Here is a 21,251-nt window from a genome sequence, read left to right as displayed (position 1 = left end):
CTGAGTAGAGTACTCGAATCTGTCTATGTATTCTCTACTCCCAGCAGTAGGGGAAGAATAATTGTTGTTAACTCCATCATCATTCCGTTTCAGTGGTAAACAATGCTTTGGATTAATTATTACTTGCCTGGCTGCAAATATCAGTACTACAAATATTTCTAATCTTAGATTCACGAGACGAGTAGTAATATTTGAAGAAATCTCTGGCCACCGATCGGAACTAATTTGACGTCGTTGCCTCTCAGACCAGAAGTCATCAGGACGCGCGCGTGTGTGGTGTGGGGTGGGGGGGGACTATATGTTCGACATCGCCGCTTCAAGGGACTACACACGCCATCCACATACGTCCTCATGTATTTGCAGAAGATCTTCGGGTTCGGTCGACGCCGGAGTGAGCATGCGTCACCGAGATAGGGTTGAATGCCGAGAAACAAAAGCACAAAAATGCTTCGACGCCGTCGAGAGAAACCTGACCTCACCGCCTCGAAAGGGATGGCAGATTTCGACAACTTTATTTCCACTTACTCGAGTTCAGGAACCGCTGCCCCGTCGTTCTCTGAGATTTGCGAAACGCAAGGGACTCTGGTAAGCAAGGAAAGTAGCGGTTTAGAGCTTTCCTACCCTGGGTCCGCGACCAAACCAAGCCTTATAGGAAGTATTTTTTCCTAAAGATTACAAATACAAAAGAGTTTTTTTCTCTCCGTTAGAATTAGATGCACACGTTGGAATTGCATTAAATTCCATGAAATCAAAGACGTTGCTATCTCTGGAGATCGATGCAATGACAACTACAATCAATAATGAGGATAATTACGTCGTATCAGATATATATATATATCATTAAAATATTTCTGACGCTGATTGCTTGATTAATCAGCTCTCGTCAGTTGGCACTTTGCCGTCTCATACCAAAAAACCCAATTAAAAAATAGAAACTAAAATTCCATATCTCTAAACCTGTATTTGAGAAATGAGAAGAATTCCCTCTTTTCTTTAATTTTCTTTGTTCAGTAGCAGCAGCTGGGAGAAGAAGAAGAGAAGAATCTATCTGAAGGAAGGAAGGAAGGAAGGAGAAGGAGCGTGCGCTTTACTTTGCTTTACTCTGCGTTTACCACTCACTTCACTTGGCCTTTGCTGCTTTGCTTTGCTTGCTTCCTGAGTCCTGACCGACTCGATCGCCATTCGCCAGTCGCCACTACCAACCACGCTGACAACTCCCCTTCTCCTGCCGCCACCACCTTCCAATTCCATCTCCAAATCCCCTTCTCCCCCCTCCCCATTTCGATTGCTCTCCTGCTTGCTTCTTCTTCCTCTGCTGCTGGATCCCAGGTACCGACCTATCCATTCTTCCTTTCTTTGTAATGTCAGTTATGCGGACCTGGATCTCACTGCCCCCTGGAGTGGAGGAGGAGCTAGTTCCTCCCTTTTTCCTGCCCATCCTGGATTGGATCCCCTTGCATGCCCCAATGTTTGCGCCGATTCGATTCAGGCGTCCAGATTTCGTTCCGGCTCTAAAGATCGATTTTTTGTTGTTTAAATTCTTCTCCCCAGGTTTTCGAAGTTTATAATTACCCGTGGCATTTAGGATGCTCTTTTGTTGCTAGTTCAAGGTGGTAATCTAGTAATCTACTTGGCTGAATTTCATTTTCTGTTTCCAAAAATCCTTCTTTTGCCTGTTCCCTCGACCGTGGGCGAAAATTCTTTGCCTGTAAACCCCAAATTTCTGTTTCTTTGGATATTGTATTACATGCGTTAGTAATCGAGGAGTTTACTTATTTACTTGTACCAGTTTGCTTGCTCTATTGGGAACCACAACATGCTGTCTTAAGAGCTGATATGTTCAAACTTTCCTGATGTGAACCTGTAGCTCTTCGATTGGACATATTTAATTCTGAACAACGAATAAGCTCTAGGCATGAGAATGGTAGTTGACAGGTCAGGCTCCTCCTGTTGATCCTGGCCAGATGTCGTTGCGTTGTTTTGCATAAACAATAGTAAGCTACATTCCTGTGCAAGATTAGTTTGCATTTGCCTCCCAGTCTGAATGCGCATCAAAATTGCCTAGACAGAGACTTGTGCTTGGTCTTCATCTTGGTGGTTGCAATGTAGCTTTCTCGTTCATTCCCAGTTCAGCAAATACTTCCTGTGTTTCTCTTACGTTCAGTTTGTCTTTGTAGAAACAATAGAGTCAGTTTGAAACAGTGGATACCAAGGGTCCGCAGACCAAACATCAAGTTCATATATAAATTATGAACCCCTCTCTTCATGACTTTTCTCCTCTCACTCTATTCAAGTGATAATCATGCGTGCAGTATGTTGCTCATCTGTTTGCTAGTTATTCAACGGAAGAAAAAAAATTAATCTAGTTATCCATGTGAAATACTATATTTATATTCTTCTGTTTCGGGGAAGTAGTTCTTTCCATTTGTTGCTGACATATTCTTACTCTTTCAATGAAGGTACTTGATGATCACAAGATGTCATCAAACTCCACGCTAACTGAATCGCTTCATGAGAAAACAATCGTCTTTGGCCTTAAACTTTGGGTTGTGATTGGGATAGCTGTTGGAGCATCCCTCCTGGGTATTCTTCTTATTCTTGTTATATGCCTTACTATCCAAAGCTGGGTTAAGCGGTCACGTAGGGCATTCAAGGAGCTTCCGATGACCCAGATACCTTCTGCTTGCAAAGATATCACGGAAGTTAGGGTGGCTGATCAATTTTCACCCAATGACTTTGTTGTACATGATGGGCTTCTACTTGCCATTGAGAATGGGCCTGTTGAATCCGCTGACAAAGATGCAGTTCAGTTGTCTGAGGAGGACAATTTGAGACATAGAGAAGATAACAACAATCTTTTGGGTGGTACTTTCTGTCATGCAGATGGTTGTGATGGAATTCAATCTGTCTCTGTCTGTGAACAGCCTTCAGCACATGCTGCTGCTGATTCTGCGCCATTGGCGGGCTTACCTGAGTTTTCTTACCTTGGTTGGGGCCATTGGTTTACTCTCAGAGATCTAGATGTTGCAACCAACCATTTTTCGAAGGATAACGTAATTGGCGAGGGTGGATATGGCGTTGTGTACCGTGGCAGATTATCCAATGGCACCCCGGTTGCTGTCAAGAAGATCCTTAACAACTTGTGAGTTTTTATGTAACAAAATTTGAGTGATGAAGTGCACTCTGTAGGTTTATCACTTTGTTGTGTTGCCTCCTTTCTGCTTAAACAAGAATTGCTTATTTTATGCAGAGGGCAGGCCGAGAGGGAATTCAGAGTGGAAGTCGAGGCGATAGGTAATGTGCGCCACAAGAATCTGGTACGGCTTTTGGGGTATTGTGTTGAGGGTACCCAGAGGTGAGAATACGAGTTCAGTTTCTTCTTCCATTTTCTCTGAAGACGGCATGTTATGTTACTTTCGATTGTTTTAGCAGCGAATAAACACGAAAGTCATAACTCGAATTGCTTGATGCGTTTTCATTACCAGGATGCTTGTGTACGAGTTTGTTAACAATGGTAATCTTGAAAGTTGGCTTCATGGAGAATTGTCCCAGTACAGCTCTCTAACTTGGTTAGCGCGCATGAAAGTTCTTCTGGGGACTGCAAAGGCGTGAGTAACTCCTTCAGCTGGGTCTAACATATTGCTTTTGTTAGGATATTAATGTCCTCTGTGCATCACTGTTTATTCCAACATTTTATTCATAGGATATTAATGTCCTAAGTACATCTTTGTTTACTCCCAAGATTGATTCATGTCTTAGTGCTAACAAGTGACCATTTTGATTGATGCGCACATCATCAGCACATGTATGAGTCGTGACAGCTTCTGGGTTTAACTATCCTTTACCAAGTTACTAGCCTGCATCCATTATTGTCTTTACATTATTGTGAACTAAAACATGTTTTGGATTTTGGATCAGCTCTGAACTCTGATTACAGGAAAGGTTGGCACTACTCAAAATTTAGCCAGTTCATGTCGTTATCTTATCACGATCCTTTTGCTAGTGCTCTCTCTTTTTTGTTGCAATTAACTAATGCTCTTTTTCTTAATCACTAGATAGTTTTTGTTTTCACCTATTGTCTCACTCCTCTTCAAAACATCAATTTGATAAGACTCCACATTTGCAGCCTTGCCTACTTACATGAGGCACTTGAGCCAAAGGTTGTGCATCGTGACATTAAGGCCAGTAATATTTTGATTGATGATGAGTTTAATGCCAAAATATCAGACTTTGGTTTGGCTAAGATGCTCGGTGCTGGTAAAAGTCATATTGCTACTCGAGTTATGGGTACCTTTGGGTAAGTTTTTCATGCCACAGTGTATAAGCGGCACTATCTCTTTGCATTTCCTCCAAGTCTTGTCCATTATAATTTGGTAGAAAGGTGGCTGATGCTAAGAATTAAATTTACTTCACTGTTCTGTTTTTGTACAGCTATGTCGCACCTGAGTATGCTAACAGTGGGCTTTTGAATGAAAAGAGTGATGTCTACAGCTTTGGAGTTCTTTTACTGGAGGTTATTACTGGTAGGGATCCAATTGACTATGATCGCCCCCCGAGTGAGGTAATACTAAGACATTTTCCTGTAATTTTTAGGACCTAATTGTTGTATTTCATTTCTTCATTACTCACTTTCCGATCTCATCACTTACCAAAGAAGTTGGTCCTCTTTATTTTCGACACACTGCTGTTCACCTGTAGGTAAACCTAGTAGATTGGCTTAAAGTGATGGTTGCCAACAGACGGTCCGAAGAAGTTGTTGATCCACACCTTGAGAGAAGACCGTCGACAAAGGAGCTCAAACGTGCCCTTTTGACAGCTCTGCGGTGTATCGATCTGAATGCTGAGAAGAGACCAAGGATGGATCAGGTGGTCCGGATGTTGGATTCTAGCGAAACCATACCTCAAGAGGTTTGATTGACAAAAACACCATGCACATAGTTAGCCCACATACCTGTTCTATCGACTCCATTGGAGTCAGAAAGGATTGTGTAGCTCGGCTTTGATGTTTATCGCCTCAGTATTCACCTGTCACAAAAGTTGAACACATGAGGATTGCACTTGCAGGAACGAAGACAGCGACCTAACCGGATGCCTGACAACACAGAAACCATGCCATTGAGGGGCAAGAACAGCACCGACAATAGCGATGCCCCTGAGCGTGAGGAGAGGCCCCCTCGGCCAAAGAGTCGTACGTTTTCGACCAAGTGAGGTAAACAAGAGAAGGAAAGCTCAAACATCTGGAGATAAAAGATAGAGAGATACATACCTTTGCGAGAAAGGAAAAACACACTGTGGAGAAAATTCGTCTGAATACGTAACGGATTGATTGCTTTCTTCTTCTTCTTTACATCCCTTAGAGCAGGGATTTTTCTTGCATTTGTTGGTACATGGAAATTGAATGGAATGGAATGGAATGTACAGCGGTGTGGTATGAAGGATGTACAGTACTGCTAGCTTGTAAAAAAAAGGTCTGGAAAGCTCTCAGCTGGTATAAGCTACAGACCTTTTCCCTTGTTATCTCTGCTATATTCAGTTGTACACACACCCAAAGAGTATTAAAGTCTTGCAAAAAAAAGAGAGTATTAAAGTAAAGAGAAAATTTGTCTTGTGGGTGGTTGCCAGTCAGTTGGTGTTCTGAACTCTCAATTGTCCTGTCTTGAGAAGCTTCATCAATAGTGTGCTAGCTGTTTCAAGAAAAGGAATTTCTTGTGAGTGATAAAAATGATCCAATGTTTGTGGAGGAGTGAGGAATGGCTGTGGAAGGTTTCAGAAGAAAATGATCATTATTTTCAAATAAAAGGATTTTGTTAGCCACTTTCGTTTCTAAATACAAGATGTTCTAGTTTTGTTCTAAGTCAAATATTTTAAAGTTTGGTCAAATTTTAATAAGTCTGACTTAGAATAAGCCTAAAATATCTTATTTCTAGAAATGTAAGGATTGAATGGGGATATGATGTCATGGGTGAGCTTAAACCGGCCTGGGGCTACCTCCATGGATTGATTTGAAGCCAGCTGGGCTGGGAAGGATTACAGAGGGCCCATTAAAGCCAGCTGATTCACCAAAACTATCTACGCTAAAGCATTCTCCTCTAAAAAAAAAATCTACGCTAAAGCATCCCCCTCAAAAAACGTCTTCCTCTCAAAAATAAAAAAATTCTATGCTAAAGCAGAGTCCAACTTGCGCGGTTATCTTGGAATTTCGTCACTGGATGCATAGACGAATGTCAACATATATAACAACGGTGGATCTCGAGATGATGACTTCGAAGTCCTGTGATGGATCTTTTAGTTTCATCGAAATTCTTTGTTCTTGTGTTCGTTTCGATCTATTGCGTTCATTTTGTGGGAGAGGCCTGATTCGAAAAAAAAATTCTTTCATGAATGCATAGATTGATTGTCTCACTGCATGTACGTATAGTAACCGGTTAATAATACTAAGGGTCCCTAATACTAATCTCGACATGAGAGGAACGTGTCCTCTCGGCCTTGATATATACTAACAAATATGGTTTTTTAGCTCAGACATGAGAGGTGAGATCGATTATATGATGGAGACATATGGAGGAGCAGAAAGTGAGAGATTGTGGCCTGAAGCACATGTAAGGTGTACAACTCTTGAGACGGATGCATCGAGGTGCCGGCCTGTGAGAACGCTCGTCATAGCGTTGCGCCATAATTTTGTGATGGGTCTTTCGTTTTCAAATAGGAGCTTTTCGGGTCTAGTTTACCGGTCCGTCAATAAATGCGTATGAAAAGTGCAATACTTGATGCGATGGATGGGCCCGGTATCGATCGGCTCGACGCAGGATTTCAATAGAACGAAAAACATCACTTTCTTTCCTTCCTCATAGTTACGAGTCGATTGCCATCATGCAGGTAGTGCATTTAGATACTAATAACTTATCGGTACGCTTTTGAGTCAAAATGGCCTATTAGCTCAGCTGGTTAGAGCGTCGTGCTAATAACGCGAAGGTCGCAGGTTCGAGACCTGCATGGGCCACATATTTTTATCCACGTTATTTTTTCCCATTAATTGCTTCTCCAACCAAAATTTGGCCAATAAAATCTAGTGTATATGCACCATTTAACAATTTGTACCACATAGTTCGGACCCTCTGCTATCGAATCCTCCTCCTATGGCACTCCGATCCTCCGACGATGTTCCTCGGTGCACTTATTACTCATCAGGAGCCTCATGCGAGTGCAAACTTGCCATTGCCGGTCGCAATCGACTTCTTTCCCCCTCCACTTCTCTCCCTCCTGGGGCTCATCTCCTACCCAATAGAGGATTCCTCCCCTAGTACATTCAGTAGGTAGGATTTTTTTTCGATTACGAAAAAGTTTGGTCAAAGGGAACAATAGTATTGATGGACTAAAACTAAGAAATCTGCCTAACAAGACCAAAGAGAGGCCAGGCTCTTAACTGATGAGAAAATTTACAGATGGAAGCAACCCGCGCGACAATTTTTTTTAACAGGAGGACCTATATATATACATTTTCTGTAACCTGGTCAGCTGAAAGAAAGACTTGTAACTCAACCCAACTTCTCTCTCCATGGAAATTAAAGCATATGCATGGAGAATCAAGACTGGCCAGAAGTAGTTCACAGGTGCATGCATGGACTGTGTACTGCACAGTAGTCAATCACATACCTAACCAAGTTAATTTCATGTGGACTTGTTACCAAATGTATTTCAATTCACATCTCAAGAAGTACTACTAATTTAGACGCACAAGGGGACATCATGATAAACACATACCAGGTCAAGTTAAATTAAGGACATATCGCATATACAATGAGTCTTCAATTAATATGTGTATTGTATATTGTGCATATATAGGTACATATCTCCTCTGCTAGCTGCTCTACATATGTGTATAATTTATGAATAAGTACCACGAAATATCACCAAAGGTGCAACTGATCATATCATATGGTGAGATCAAGACTACTTTCCTTCCTTCCAATATTTCTCTCCTTATTCCCTCTCTTACCCACACCGATCACTTCTAGACCTGGCATATGCTGATCACTAGTAGCACTACTAGGAGAGACCAGAGATAGAGACAGCATATTAGCAGTGCTCTGATCTAATTTTTCTTCATTGCCGTCACCCATCTGATCATCGTCTTCTTTTCCCCAGCTGATGCACCCTCTCCTCCTCTTCATCTCTCGCCGTGTCCCACCAATATCGAGCGAGAGACTGAGATCAAGATCAGCGCCATGGCTACTACGATCATCGCTAATGCGCACCGTCGTTGACATTGCAGCTTGCAGCTTTCTTTCATGGTACTGATCATTTACTGATGAACAAGATCCTTGGGTAATCATCATGGATGCAGATATTCCTGATCTAGCTACATGTTCATGAGCACGGGTTCGAAGGAGAGCCTCGGCATGATGAGATGATGGCGAAGATGACAGTGATGATGGGTAATAGTAGGGTCTTGATCCAAGGAAACGGTGGCCGGGGAGCCAGAATGGTTCATGGTTGCTCATCCTCCATGGAGCGGCAGTGCCAAACCTAGTTAGTTAATCATTCATCAATCATACAAGGAGATATTGTTTCTCAAGAAAAAGAGAGGGGAGATACTAATTAATGTATTATCCAGATTTAGTTAACACAAAGCTATCTATTGTTACTTGAATCATATGCATTTTGCAAGTTCCTGACAGATAAGTAAAGTTGTAGAGTGAGAAATTTAAGTATTATTATATACAAATCCAATTAACTATATCAAATAAATAATAAGGCAAGATCTACCAGATGATGATTAGTTGTACTTTGAGAGCATGGTACCGGCACTAGTACTCTGGCGATGATGGTAAGGAACATGATGAGCGACATTGTAGGTTTGTCCCCCTTGTTGCAAGTGACCTCCTAGGATGACTGCATACACAAGCACAAGCAACATCTACCACATTATCCATGCATCTAGCTAGGAATACATAATATACACCATGGAACAAGATAGATTAATTTTGATTCATGAACTAGCTATATAGTATGTATCATGTGTTATATACATACCCTGGCCCGAGTCCTCAATCTTCTTGCTCCTGTACATCTGAAGATCATATCGATGGAAGAATTTAGCAAATTGTACATCCAGGGGAAATTAATTAACCAAAAAGATTAGCAAAAAACCCAATAAGTGACAATTAATTAAAGGTGTACACACACACACACACACACACATATAGAGACACACACACACACACATACCTGGAGATGGCTCTTGACATGGCCGATGCTAAGCCCTCTCACGTTCATCAACTGAAGAACAAGCTTAGGGGTTGCATCTACATACAGACAGAAATTAACATGCATAAAAAATGGGAATGAATCATTGAAGCTGATGCTGGAATTGCTTACGGTCTTGTCCGCCGAGCCTTTCGACGGCGCGCAGGAAGCAGTGGTGGAGCTCCGGCGTCCACCGGAGTCGCGGGTTCTTGGACCGGACATAGGGGCGCACCGACGAGTCGCCGTTGGTCTTCCGGTGGTCTTCCTCCTCCACCGTGCTATCGTCGTCGTTGCTTCCTTCTTCCGAGCTCCCATGATCGTTGCCCATCACCTTGCCAATTTCCCCGGCCATATGAGATATATGAGATGGATCTCTAGCTAGATGGAGTTGATGAGGAGAGCTTATTGAGCTTGAGGTTTGATCTTGATGCATCGACCGACGATCTCATCGATCGTGTCGTCAGTAATATGTAATAAACAGTTTGGAGCTAGGATGATGGAGAAGAGGCCAAATTAAAGGTGAGATCACCACCATTGAATTCTATCTATCTACCTGTATGACAATCGATACACACACATATGTGTGTGAAGCTAGCTGGCGTGGCGTTTCGTGTGAGAGATAACAAAAATGAGCTCATACACATTTGTCTATATACACACACACACACACACACATGTGGTTTTTTGGAAGGATGCATATCATGGATTTATGAATGACAGATCCAAATTAACTAAAGGTGAGACAGAGCTAGAGAAGGTGAGATTAAATAAGGATTGCTGAATTAACCATAACCTTTACAGTACCAGTACTAGCTAGCTATATTGATTATTAGTGTTGGAAGAAAAGTAGCCACTACTACTACTACTACTACGGTTTTTTCAAGTGTTGGAAAAGTCATCCATTCGATGGGCCTCTAACTCGCATTTTTGGTGCGTAGCTTTCTTTCTCTGGTAGGTGTGAAAAAGAGATCTATGGAGGTCGTCTAGTTGCAGTCCAGGACTAATTAGTTGCTATAGGTCATAAGTAGAGGTACTATTAAGTGGGAAATTCATCAGTTTTTACTTATACAAATCAAGCAGTGTTATAATTAGGACTATATCATATCTTTTTGCCATGCATACTATAATCGCTACAAAAGGATTAAGACATGAAAAAGAGAACAGCATGTATGAATGAATGTACAATGGAATTCATCATCCTAGGATCGGTTCCTTTTTTTCACAGTCCATACATGCAACACATATACTTATTGCCCCATCATTTCTTTTGTAGTACTTCATGCATGATTGTTTCCATGGGACAACTTAACCAAACTTTTGATTGAATGTTGTGATCGCATTAAACTGGTCAGCACTTTCACTTTTAGGTACATGTTGTACACAGTTAGTTAGTTCTTTTTGGAAAGAAGAATTAATTCTTCTTTTTGACTCCTATTCTCCAGCCTTTCACATATAGCTAAAGATTTAACATCTGCCAGAAATATACTTTTTTTTTGTGAATATCTGCCAGAAATATACTGTTTGGCCGTGCAAATATTAATGGTTGTCTAGCTCGGACTTTTACAATCCTGGATTTCGATGTTTTTTTGGTTCTTTCCTTCTCTATCTCCTTGCATAATTGCAGATTATTCTCTAAGGAATAGTACTCAACCACCGTGTTTTCAGAATAAATGAAGGAAAGAAATGAAATCTTGTGACAAGCATGATATCGAATGTTAGCCAAATTAATTAGTACTACCTCCGTTCCTAAATTCTTGTCATGGTTTTAGTTCAAATTTAAACTGAAAATTTTTTAGGGACGGAGGGAGTATTACAATTCAAAACCACAAAAATGCAGGCAACATGTCATTTTCCAGGTCATAGTGCCACATATATATGCTCATGGTGCCACATAAATATAGGAGCAATGTAATTTCCAGGTCGTCATCACTGATATTTAATTCAACCTTGAAGGAGTGATGATACAAATCATGTCACATAGCCCATGAAACGACCAAAACTACGAGGTTTTGACACATCTTATAATCGATCGGTCATGACACTGAACCGTAGACCTTGTTGAAGAAAAAAACTGTTGGGACCCAAAATCAATCAATAGGCCCATATGACTGAGACCTATATATGGATCTTGTTAACGAAAAAATGCCGGCATCCTAGAAAGCATAGGCTATAAGCCCACGAAAGATAGGTGTATGAGATGAACTAAACAATAGGCTTGTGACTGTGAACCGAGTCTCATGGGCAAAAACCATGCGGAGGCCCCAAAAATCATGTGCTATAGTCGAGAAAAATGACATAATTAAGCAATTAAATTTTACTCCATCAGTGACTATGGCCCATGGGTTTTCGTCGACAAAAATATATGACGAGAATCACTTAAGTTGTGGGCTATGTACATATAACCCACCAAAAAATTATAATATGTCGAGACTTGAGACATGTGTTGTAATAATAGAGATGCATGTGGCCATGACTTACTGGTGTCGTCAAGTGACACACAAGTAACAAAAACTATTCGTGGAAATAATTCGAGATGTCTCAGAACAATTCAAAAGATTCAAATAAAAACCGTGAGTCATAGTCTTGAAATAACGAGTAAAGATACCTTAACTATCCTGCATACGGGTCTATTAATTCAACCACGACATCGTCTATAGGTCCACCATGAATCTTAACAAACAGCGACTCTCTTGGAAAAAAAAATCAAATTTGCGTGTCAAACTTGCAATCCTTTAGCTAATTAATTGCATGCTGATCAACGGGGAAGCTTAACAAGCTGCCATCGTCCATCCATTTTCCATGGCTGTGAAAACTTGTACACACCTTTCCTCATCAGTCTACTCAGGTGTGTAAAGCCTGAAAGTTGCTCAAGCTGAGACCACTTTATGCTCTCTTCCATGTAATTTAAGGTGCTCCTCCATGGATCTAGCTTGTTCACATGGAACTAGCTAGCCAAGACCATCATGTACACCAAAATACTTGCCGCTATCCTACTAGCCATGGTGGCAGCAGCAGCACTACCTGTCTTTGGCAAAGAGGCGGCTCCAGCCATTGACACCGGAAGAGAAGAAGCAGAAGCTCTCCTATCCTGGAAAGCTACCCTCAGCAACCAAAGCCAGAGCTTCCTGCTGTCATGGAGTAACATGTCATCATCGCCTTGCAGCTGGCATGGCATTCAGTGTGGTATGGCAAGGATGATCACCAAGGTCTCTCTGCCCGGGTTGCGGCTCGGAGGGCTGGCGCCGCTCGACTACTTCTCGGCCTTGAGGACCTTGACGAGCCTCGACCTCTCGCGCAACGAGCTTACCGGGATCATCCCTCCGAGCATCGACAGGCTTCTCGGTGAGCTCCGTGTTCTCCTTCTCCACGGCAACCAGATAAGAGGCTCCATCCCACCTGCCTTAGGAAATTTGGTGCACTTACAAAAGTTGGTCCTAAGTGACAACATGCTCTCTGGTCCCATCCCAGGCAGTTTTAGGAATTTGACCAAGCTCACTACCTTGAACCTTCACCAAAACCAGCTTTCTGGACTAATCCCTCCTGAATTGGGTCATTTAGCTAGCTTAGAGGAATTGGAGCTTGAGAATAATACACTAACTGGTCCCATCCCAAAAACCTTAGGAAATTTGACTAGGCTAACTTCCTTGTACCTTCACTATAACCAACTTTCTGGACCCATCCCTCAAGAAGTTGCCAAGTTAATGAATCTTGGTGAGCTAATACTCGGTTCTAACAATCTCTCGGGTACCTTGCCATCGGGTCTTTGCGCGGGAGGCTGGTTGCAGAATTTCACTGCCCATGACAACAACTTGGTTGGCCCCTTGCCAACAGGCTTGCTAAATTGCAAAAGCCTGTTCAGAGTTCGTCTTGAAAGAAATCAGCTAGAAGCAGATATCTCCGAGATGGGAGTTTATCCGGATCTTGTGTATGTTGATGTCAGTTCAAATAAACTATTTGGTCAATTATCTCATCACTGGGGTGACTGTCACAAACTCACCATGCTACGTGTATCAGACAACAATATTACTGGGGTCTTACCACCAAGCATAGGGAAGTTATCTCAGCTGAGGATACTCGATGTTTCGTCAAATAAACTTGAAGGGCGTATTCCACTAGAAATTGGCAACATGACGATGCTATTCAATTTGAGCATGAGTGAAAACCTTCTTGAGGGAAGCATACCACAAGAAATTGGATCATTAAACAATTTAGAGTATTTGGATTTATCGTCAAACAACCTAAGTGGGCCAATACAAGGATCAGTTCAGCATTGTTTGAAGCTTCGCTTTCTGAAGTTGAGCTATAATCAATTCAATGGAAGCATTCCCATTGAACTGGGGATGTTGGTAAACCTACAACAATTACTAGATCTAAGTGGGAATTCATTTACGGGTGCGATACCGAGTCTGCTAGGTGGTTTGAACATGCTCGAAGCCTTGAATCTTTCACACAATTCACTGAATGGAATCATTCCATCATCGTTTCAGAGGATGATCAGCCTCTTATCCATGGATGTTTCATACAACAAATTGGAAGGCAAGGTGCCACAAAGTAGGCTCTTTGATGAAGCTCCGATAGGATGGTTTATGCATAATAAGCAACTCTGCGGTGCAACAAAAGGTTTACCCCCTTGTGACCTTACTGGAAGTGGTCGACAAGAGAAGAAGTCAAGAGCTAGTTTACTAGCTATAATACCTGCTACTCTAGCTTTTGTACTTATCGCAACACTAGTGAAATTACAATGTAAAAAGGAGAAATTCAAGGCAGAAGGTGCAAATGAACCGCGTCAGACAAAATTGTTTGCCGTCTCGAATTTTGATGGAGGTGAGGTGTACAAGCTAATTGTTGATGCCACAGAAAATTTCAGCCATGCTCATTGCATTGGAACCGGAGCGAACGGATCGGTCTATAGAGCTCATTTACAAACAGGTGAGATATTTGCAATAAAGAGGATTCATATGATGGAAGACGATGAGCAATTTAATCGTGAAATAGATGCTTTGGTGCATATTCGGCATCGCAACATTGTGAAGTTGCTTGGGTACTGTTCCGCTACTCATGACAGATTTCTCGTCTACGAGTACATGGACAGAGGGAGCTTGGCAGCATCTTTAAAGGCCAAAAACAGTGCGGTTGAATTGGATTGGAGAAGGAGGTTAAATATCGTTATGGATGTTTCTCGTGCTTTGTCTTACATGCATCATGATTGTTTTGCACCCATGGTCCATAGAGATATAACAAGCAACAATATATTGCTAGATCTGGAATTTAGAGCTCGTGTGTCGGATTTTGGTATAGTCAAAGTACTGGCTGGGGATAGTTCAAACTGCACAATGCTTGCTGGGACAAAAGGATACCTTGCTCCAGGTAAAATTTTATCTTTGTTGGTTTACATTTATTTTTTCATGAGCCACACTGTTCATGTCTTTAGTCTGTACGATCGATCTACATTGCCATTGATCTTGATTATCAAAATTAACTACTCGATATCGGCATAGCAGAGCTCGCATACACAACAAGGGTGACGGAGAAGTGCGACGTCTACAGCTTCGGCGTGCTCGTGCTAGAGTGTTTCATGGGGCATCATCCGGGCGATCTTCTTTCTTCCCTCCTATCATCAGGGGCCAGGAAAAGCACATCACTCAAAGATCTGTTGGACACCAGGCTTCCACTTCCTGAATCTGAAACTGCAACTGAAATATTGAAGTTTACAATGGTCGCAGTTCAGTGCTTAGCACCTAACCCATCACGGCGACCGTCGATGAAGCATGCGGTCAGTGTGCTGCTCTCTACAGCTCCAGGACCTTGTAATCCTGATTATCTGGACACAGACATTTTCATCCCTGTCTAGTGTTCTTTAACAGTTCAATGTTCCAATATATGTTCTTTGGAGACTGTTAATAACTAACTTAAACGTTTAGTTGATGTCTGAAGTCGAAACGGGTGTTTGGTCTAGTGGTATGATTCTCGCTTCGGGTGCGAGAGGTCGCGAGTTCGATTCTCGCAACACCCCTGCTTTTTCGTTCTTTTACATTTAGGACCTCCTGACTGTAGGGCTATATCTGCTGCTTTTTTGTTTGCACCGCACATGGAGTACCAACCATGATTTCATACATCTCAAGTGCATGTATAATACTCCGTATCATATTGCAGCAATTATCAAGCTATGAGTAGACAATTAAGCTAAACAGACGACTCATTCCAATGCATCATCAATTATAGAAGGGGTATGATATCAAAGTCTAATAACAAATCTCCCGGAGACCTGAACTGAGTTCTATCCAGATGATTGTACAAAGGAAAACAATCAGTTTCCTGATCTCACTAATGGAGCTCATATAGAAAGATTCATGCCAACACTGAAAAGGGAGGAGGGCTTCAGCGGAAGTAGACCGACACGAGTGGGATGTCGACGTCGTTGTCGTCATCGTCCTCGCAGGCCACCACAACGTCGAGATGGCGCCGGTACGAGGGCACCTCCATCTTGGCCACCTCCCTGGCGACGTCCACCACCTTCCTGTCCAGCCGCTCCTTGTGCCTGGGGAACATGGAGTTGTATAGCAGCGAGGTGCCGCACGATATGCTGTACGCGTTCAAACCCTTCTGCTTGAGCCACTCAAGGAGCTCTCGAAGCGTGATGTTGCCGGTTACGGTCCACCGGTCCCAGACCGTCCACGACAGGTCTTGGTGCTTGATGGTCTTGGGTGGGACTGGCTCCGCGATGGAGAACAGGGGGATGGCGAGGTTTGCAAACGTGTTCCGGTAGTCTTCAACCTTGTGCCCGCCCGCGAGGACCTTGTAAAGCTCTAGGCAGACGAAGCCAGTGGCCATCGCAGTTGAGGTGGCAATGGCAGGGATGATCCTGCCGGCTATAAACTTGGCCTTCAGCTTGTCCACTTCAGGAATGCTGTAATTCCTTGCCCTCATGTTAGCAAATCCAGCTATCACGTCCATATGAAAATTGGTGTCATCGTCCTGCACATACAGATATGCATCTCAGTAATTTTCAAACTTCGATGGAACTCTTGGATACACTAGTGTTTATTCTAGAGATAGACAACTGCCTACCCAAGGAAAAGCTACAACAAATCAGGCACGTGTGTTTCCAAAAAAAAAACCAGGCATTTAGCATCAATTCTTGGTATCTAACTGCAGGATAACTGGGCTAGAAATGTTTAATTTAATAGGATGTGCTGACCTTCTCAAACTGTATTGGGTTCATATGAAACCCTGGTGGCAGTGTTTTAGAAATTTCTTCTAGCTTCGCAATAAGCTCTTCAATGACAGCAGCATCATCAACAGATGCAGATGATATACTAGTAGCCTTCTCATCTGTAACTATCTTGACCCCCTGTTTTGGTTGGAATTCAGGAACAATCACCTTGTCGACAGCTTCAGCAGCAACTTTGTTTGGGGTTTTAGCCCAGTCAGGTATGGGTATTCCAAATGTCTCTGCCCTTAATATGGAAGCAGCCAAAATAAAGTTAAGCTGACTAGGATCGGAGGACGAGAACTTCAGAGGTCGTGGGAACCGCTTTGGTGCAGACCAGAAAGGAGCACCAGAGCTGGTCATTGCGTCTTCTGGGAATGTAAATGTCAGCTGCTTCACACGGTTGGAGAAATAGTCCTCAAACCTTAAGATACACAACAATAACAAAACAGTACGGTGAGTAAGCACATATTCAGTTACAAGTGTACAGAAAGACAAGGCAGGGATGAGCGCGGCGTTAAAGCTTACTTAAGCCGGGCCCAGGTAATACAGTCTTGGAACGTCTCGCACTTGTCATTATGGAGGCACTCAATAACACGCTCGAGCTGATCTCTAGCCTGTGCATCACCAGCAGTTCTTGCTGCAGCTACATATGCACTAGGATTTGACAGGAAACCATTTACTTCAGTGGGAGTCTTCTCAAGTAAACCCTCAAATTCAGACCTGGCCCAGGTCAGGCAGTGATCAATGTTATGAGGAAACGAATGTACAGTGCACATAGGCGCCTGCTTTTCAGGTGGATCTCTTGACGCTCCATAGTTCTCTGTCAGGTGAGGTATGACCATCTGCGTATTGCATTTAGCACCAAGAGTTCCAGACTCCAAAAGTGGCTTCTGGAAATATACACATCTGGAGTCTATATACATTCGTGCAGTTACATTGTCAAGGGCGTTGACAACAGCATCAAGGTTTTCCCAAAAGGCATCATTAAACACATTTTCAGTCTCAGGACTTGCTCTGTTCTGAAGGGCTTCGACATGAAGCTTAGAATTAATTGCCATAGCAGCAGTAGCAGCAACTGTCGACTTGGGTTGCCCAATGTTCCAGTCACGGAAAAGAAATTGGCGACTGAGATTGCTCTTTTCAATAACATCATCATCTGTCACAGTCAGATTCCCAGTCTGATCACAAGAAATGCCCATTAGTGCCAGATTCTTCAAGAATTCACATCCGAGTGCCCCAGAGCCGACCATAAAGATTTTTGCCTGTTCCAGTTTGTTTTGAAGCTTAGCTCCAAACACACTGATTTGTGCATCATATCTGGTGTTCTGTGGCTTAAGATCAGCAGGCTCCAAGGGCTCAACAGGGAGAGACTCAACAGAATCAAAATAGAAGAACTGCAAAATCAAGACAACTGATGTTAGAAATTTCTGAAAAAAAATAGAATGACATATATATTTAATAAAAGTAATAGCAAAAGCCACTAACCTGATAAAGTGGATGGAATTTCCCGGAGCATGCTTTCACAACCTCCTGACCTACAATACCACCAAACATTGCAGCCATAGGGTTCAGAACAGCCCTGGAACCACTTGCAAAATGGTGCAGAAGCTTTTTGTCAATTGCTTCGAGTTTTCCATCCCCAAGAGTTTCATTAATACTAACAGCAAAATCTATCAGCCTTTGCACATCATCAGTAGACCCAGCAATAGGGAATCTCCTCAATTCACTCCTAAACTTATCCAAAGCTTGGAAAGCCAAATGCAAAAGAGGTGGGCGGTCAAACTTGGAGAAATCACTCATGAGAAATTCCCCTGGTTCTTCTATAGCTGCTTTCAAGGGTTTGAATTTAAGAACCTTTGGTGGCTTGACCTGTGTGACAATACCACCTCTGGCGTATGAGCCAAATGAGGATGTATCTTCTTCCAGAGTAAATGAGTAAGGTCTTGCATTCTTAATCTTTCTTGGTTTTCCATCGTTCAGCTCAGTCATTCCGTGTACTTCAGAGAACACAACTAAATCACCATCCTGGAACTCCAGCCGCTCATCATCAACACAGGAGACAAGTGCAGGGTTGTCATTACTGATCGACGCCACAATTCCTGTATGTGGTTCCTCTCCGTCGACATCCAAAACAGTGAACTCAGGACCAAAATCACAAAAGACACTTCCAAAAAGACCACGGACTTCAGACTTGATGAAAGCAATAGGTGGCTGATGGCTGTGGCAGTAATCATCAAATTCTACTGCCTTTTCTAAGGTAATATCAGTAAAGACAACAGCCTGCAAGTTCAAAAGGAATCTCATTATTCTGAGAAGAAGGGATGACAAGTTTACAAGTATAATAGAGAAGCATACCATATACATATATCATCTAATCCTCCTCAAAAGCCAAAATCATGTAAACTAGTGTGCAATAAACAGAATGGAAAAAAAAGTCAAGGCTGAAAGCAAGAATACGGATTTGAAACTTCAATTAGGTTGGGCAAACAACAGAACTCTTTGAAGGTCATGCTAGCAGGAAGGAAGGAAGGAGTGTATATATATCAAGAAATATTATATTTGTTCACTTAATTACCTATATTCAGGCATACATTTGCTAAAACCTTAAACTTTAGCATCGCCTCTTTTGAAATTCTGTTCCTTTACAAATACTGGAACAGAATTTCCATACGGAAAGCCAACAAAAGATAATACAGTCTATTGTTACAACTCACATGGACAGAAAGTAGAGGCGTAGTACCAACGTTAAATGGAAGACACACGAAAGTAGGCCAGAAAGAAACAGGAGGAAAAGAGACCACACACATGAACTTGTTGCTCAAATACCTGGAAATTAGAAAGCTGTTCCTTGGTCAAATCACCGCTTAAAGTAGAGATGATAACCGCATTGTTGAGCTCTTGCAGCTTCTGAACACAGGCTTGCGCACGGTTGTGGCCGACATCCTTCTCCGAGAGGAAGAAGTTGCTCGACAGGTCCCACAGCTCCACGTCGCCTTCGTCGTGCAGAGTCACAGACTTGACGCCCGCAAGGACAAGGTTCTTCGCTGCAAGAAATACACGCGGGCAGTCGAATGTGTAAGCTAAAGCGCCTCCAAGGGAGAATTTTTAACAAACAGTACTACTTGCCACTACACTACATGCATCATATTTTCTTTTGATGGAACAGCACTGGTTACAGAAGCACAGAGCAAGATAAGAAAAAAAAAAGGTTTTGGGTTTGACGGTTTACAGACAATCATACTAAGTCACATTAATAAGAGCGCATCTATGAGTGTTTAAAAAGGGTCAAGTAACGAAAATCAATCCCCAACAGAGGAAGCGTATATCACGGGATAGAAGGTAAGGCAGGCTGTTACCGATCTCGGCGCCGAGGCCCTGGAGACCGGAGAGGAGGACGTTGGAGGCGAAGAGGCGCTTCATGGTCTCGCGGCCGTAGACGGCGAGCTGGCGGCTGTGGAGGTCCTCGTCGATCTCCGCCGCAGGCCTGGCCGCCATGGCCATGTCGTCTTGGGCGGAACCGGCGGGGCGGGCCTTCTTGTGCGGGTCCTCCTCACTGGCGACGGCGGCGCCCCGCTTCCGTGGGAGCATATAGTGCGCGGCGACGCCGATGAGCCCGACCGCCCCCGCGAAGAGCAGGCAGTAGTAGTAGCCGGCGGACGGCGGCGGCAGATCCAGCGTGAGGATCGGGGTGGTCGCGGGAGGAGGAAAAGGGGGTTGGATTGCGCGGAGGAGGAGGCGGAGCGCAGGCTAGGGTTTGTGGGGAGGACCGAATTGCAAGAGAAATCTACTTTGCTTCTTCTTCGGCTGCTTCTTCTTCTTCTCGGGGGGGGCGTTCGCGAGGGTGACGACTGACAGGTCGGACCCACCTGGCGGTGCCTTCACCGTGCAGAAGAGAATCTGGTTCTTTTTTACTTTTTCTTTTCTTTCGGGGGAAACTAGGTATATTCGCGCTTTCAGAAAAATGTCATTGTCACTTTCCAATCTATACTTGTTCATTTGTCAGCAAGCAAAATTGCAGACCAAAATAATATTGAGAACAGTAAGCTCGACCTCAACATCTCCTCGAACCTCTTGCCGTCGGGCCGAGGGCCGAGGCATGGAGGTCAAATGTACGGGGACCTTGTCGCCACCGTGGCAAAGAGAGGCATTCAAGGAAGCTGAGAAAGGCCAGGAACATGGGAGCGATCCTCACGACGTGTCGTGGAGCCAAGCAAACCAAATCTCTAGAGTTATTTATCATTTCCATTTGAGAATCTTAACTTACGAGGTATAAACAAAAAAAAATTAACGCCAAGCGGAGTGGAGGAGAAATGGAGGCAGGGAGCAAATGGGGCCCACCATGCAGTGAAAGAACGAGGAGTCATTCCGATTTAAGCGTGAGCAATTAAGATTGCAGGAGGGCGGGGTCGCTCAAGCGGTCGGCCCGACGATACGGGGTGGCGCACCGAATCCACGGACGACGTCTCGTCGGAGGAAGCGTCGTCGTTGGAGGTGGAGATGCTTGGGTGAGCTCTCCGCCTCATCCCTCGACGGCGTGTGCACGGCGGTCGAGGTCCACCCGCCGGAGGATTGTAGGCATCCGCCGCTGTAGTCAGTTTTTTCGGGTTTCCAAATCCGAGAACTGGAATGGGAAAGGCAAAAAAAAAAAAGTTGCCAACTCCGGATGAATCCTTTCGACTGATTTTTGGTTTCTGCCGTAGGCCAGATATATAGAGAATTTTTTGGATTTTGTGAAGCTTTCAGAAACACCTAATTAATTTACAGAGAAATGCATGTGAAACATATCGATTCC

At 43.3% G+C, this 21,251-nt stretch overlaps 4 protein-coding genes and 2 non-coding genes across 8 annotated transcripts; 4 read left to right on the top strand and 2 right to left on the bottom strand.

Moving 5' to 3' along the window:
• The first annotated feature begins 1,019 nt into the window (after window positions 1-1,019).
• LOC100846651 (probable receptor-like protein kinase At5g18500) lies at window positions 1,020-5,606 on the top strand. 2 transcript variants are annotated; one of them, XM_003577852.4, is made up of 8 exons: window positions 1,020-1,329; window positions 2,460-3,142; window positions 3,251-3,355; window positions 3,486-3,608; window positions 4,127-4,297; window positions 4,432-4,561; window positions 4,699-4,908; window positions 5,065-5,606. In XM_003577852.4, exons 2-8 carry the CDS (start codon window positions 2,478-2,480, stop codon window positions 5,206-5,208), a joined length of 1,548 nt encoding a protein of 515 aa, XP_003577900.1. In that variant the 5' UTR covers window positions 1,020-1,329; window positions 2,460-2,477; the 3' UTR covers window positions 5,209-5,606. The 2 variants fall into 2 exon arrangements, with proteins under 2 accessions (XP_003577900.1, XP_024318955.1); XM_024463187.1 differs by lacking the exon at window positions 1,020-1,329 and adding an exon at window positions 1,982-2,311.
• Window positions 5,607-6,926: 1,320 nt separating this feature from the next.
• Window positions 6,927-7,000, top strand: TRNAI-AAU. Its single transcript has one exon. It is a non-coding gene; the product is annotated as a tRNA-Ile (tRNA).
• A 791-nt stretch (window positions 7,001-7,791) lies between these two features.
• Window positions 7,792-9,980, bottom strand: LOC100821445 (two-component response regulator ARR14). 2 transcript variants are annotated; one of them, XM_014902509.2, is made up of 6 exons: window positions 9,800-9,980; window positions 9,379-9,577; window positions 9,229-9,305; window positions 9,034-9,070; window positions 8,787-8,892; window positions 7,792-8,526 (listed from the first exon to the last, which is right to left on the bottom strand). In XM_014902509.2, exons 2-6 carry the CDS (start codon window positions 9,572-9,574, stop codon window positions 7,932-7,934), a joined length of 1,011 nt encoding a protein of 336 aa, XP_014757995.1. In that variant the 5' UTR covers window positions 9,575-9,577; window positions 9,800-9,980; the 3' UTR covers window positions 7,792-7,931. The 2 variants fall into 2 exon arrangements, with proteins under 2 accessions (XP_014757995.1, XP_003577903.2); XM_003577855.4 differs by having other exon boundaries at window positions 9,379-9,979.
• A 2,041-nt stretch (window positions 9,981-12,021) lies between these two features.
• LOC100841067 (MDIS1-interacting receptor like kinase 2) lies at window positions 12,022-15,186 on the top strand. Its single transcript, XM_010239684.3, has 2 exons — window positions 12,022-14,613; window positions 14,748-15,186. Exons 1-2 carry the CDS (start codon window positions 12,210-12,212, stop codon window positions 15,095-15,097), a joined length of 2,754 nt encoding a protein of 917 aa, XP_010237986.1. The 5' UTR covers window positions 12,022-12,209; the 3' UTR covers window positions 15,098-15,186.
• A 1-nt stretch (window position 15,187) lies between these two features.
• TRNAP-CGG lies at window positions 15,188-15,259 on the top strand. Its single transcript has one exon. It is a non-coding gene; the product is annotated as a tRNA-Pro (tRNA).
• Window positions 15,260-15,442: 183 nt separating this feature from the next.
• On the bottom strand, window positions 15,443-20,312 carry LOC100840763 (ubiquitin-activating enzyme E1 2). The gene is made up of 6 exons (XM_003576323.4): window positions 19,816-20,312; window positions 19,286-19,503; window positions 17,945-18,739; window positions 16,985-17,853; window positions 16,445-16,880; window positions 15,443-16,221 (listed from the first exon to the last, which is right to left on the bottom strand). The coding sequence occupies exons 1-6, from the start codon at window positions 20,045-20,047 to the stop codon at window positions 15,625-15,627; spliced, it is 3,147 nt and encodes a 1,048-aa protein (XP_003576371.2). The 5' UTR covers window positions 20,048-20,312; the 3' UTR covers window positions 15,443-15,624.
• Window positions 20,313-21,251: the final 939 nt, after the last annotated feature.

Source organism: Brachypodium distachyon, chromosome 4 (assembly GCF_000005505.3).
Source record: "Brachypodium distachyon strain Bd21 chromosome 4, Brachypodium_distachyon_v3.0, whole genome shotgun sequence".
NCBI lineage: Eukaryota > Viridiplantae > Streptophyta > Magnoliopsida > Poales > Poaceae > Brachypodium > Brachypodium distachyon.
This window is presented reverse-complemented; position numbering and strand designations above follow the sequence as displayed.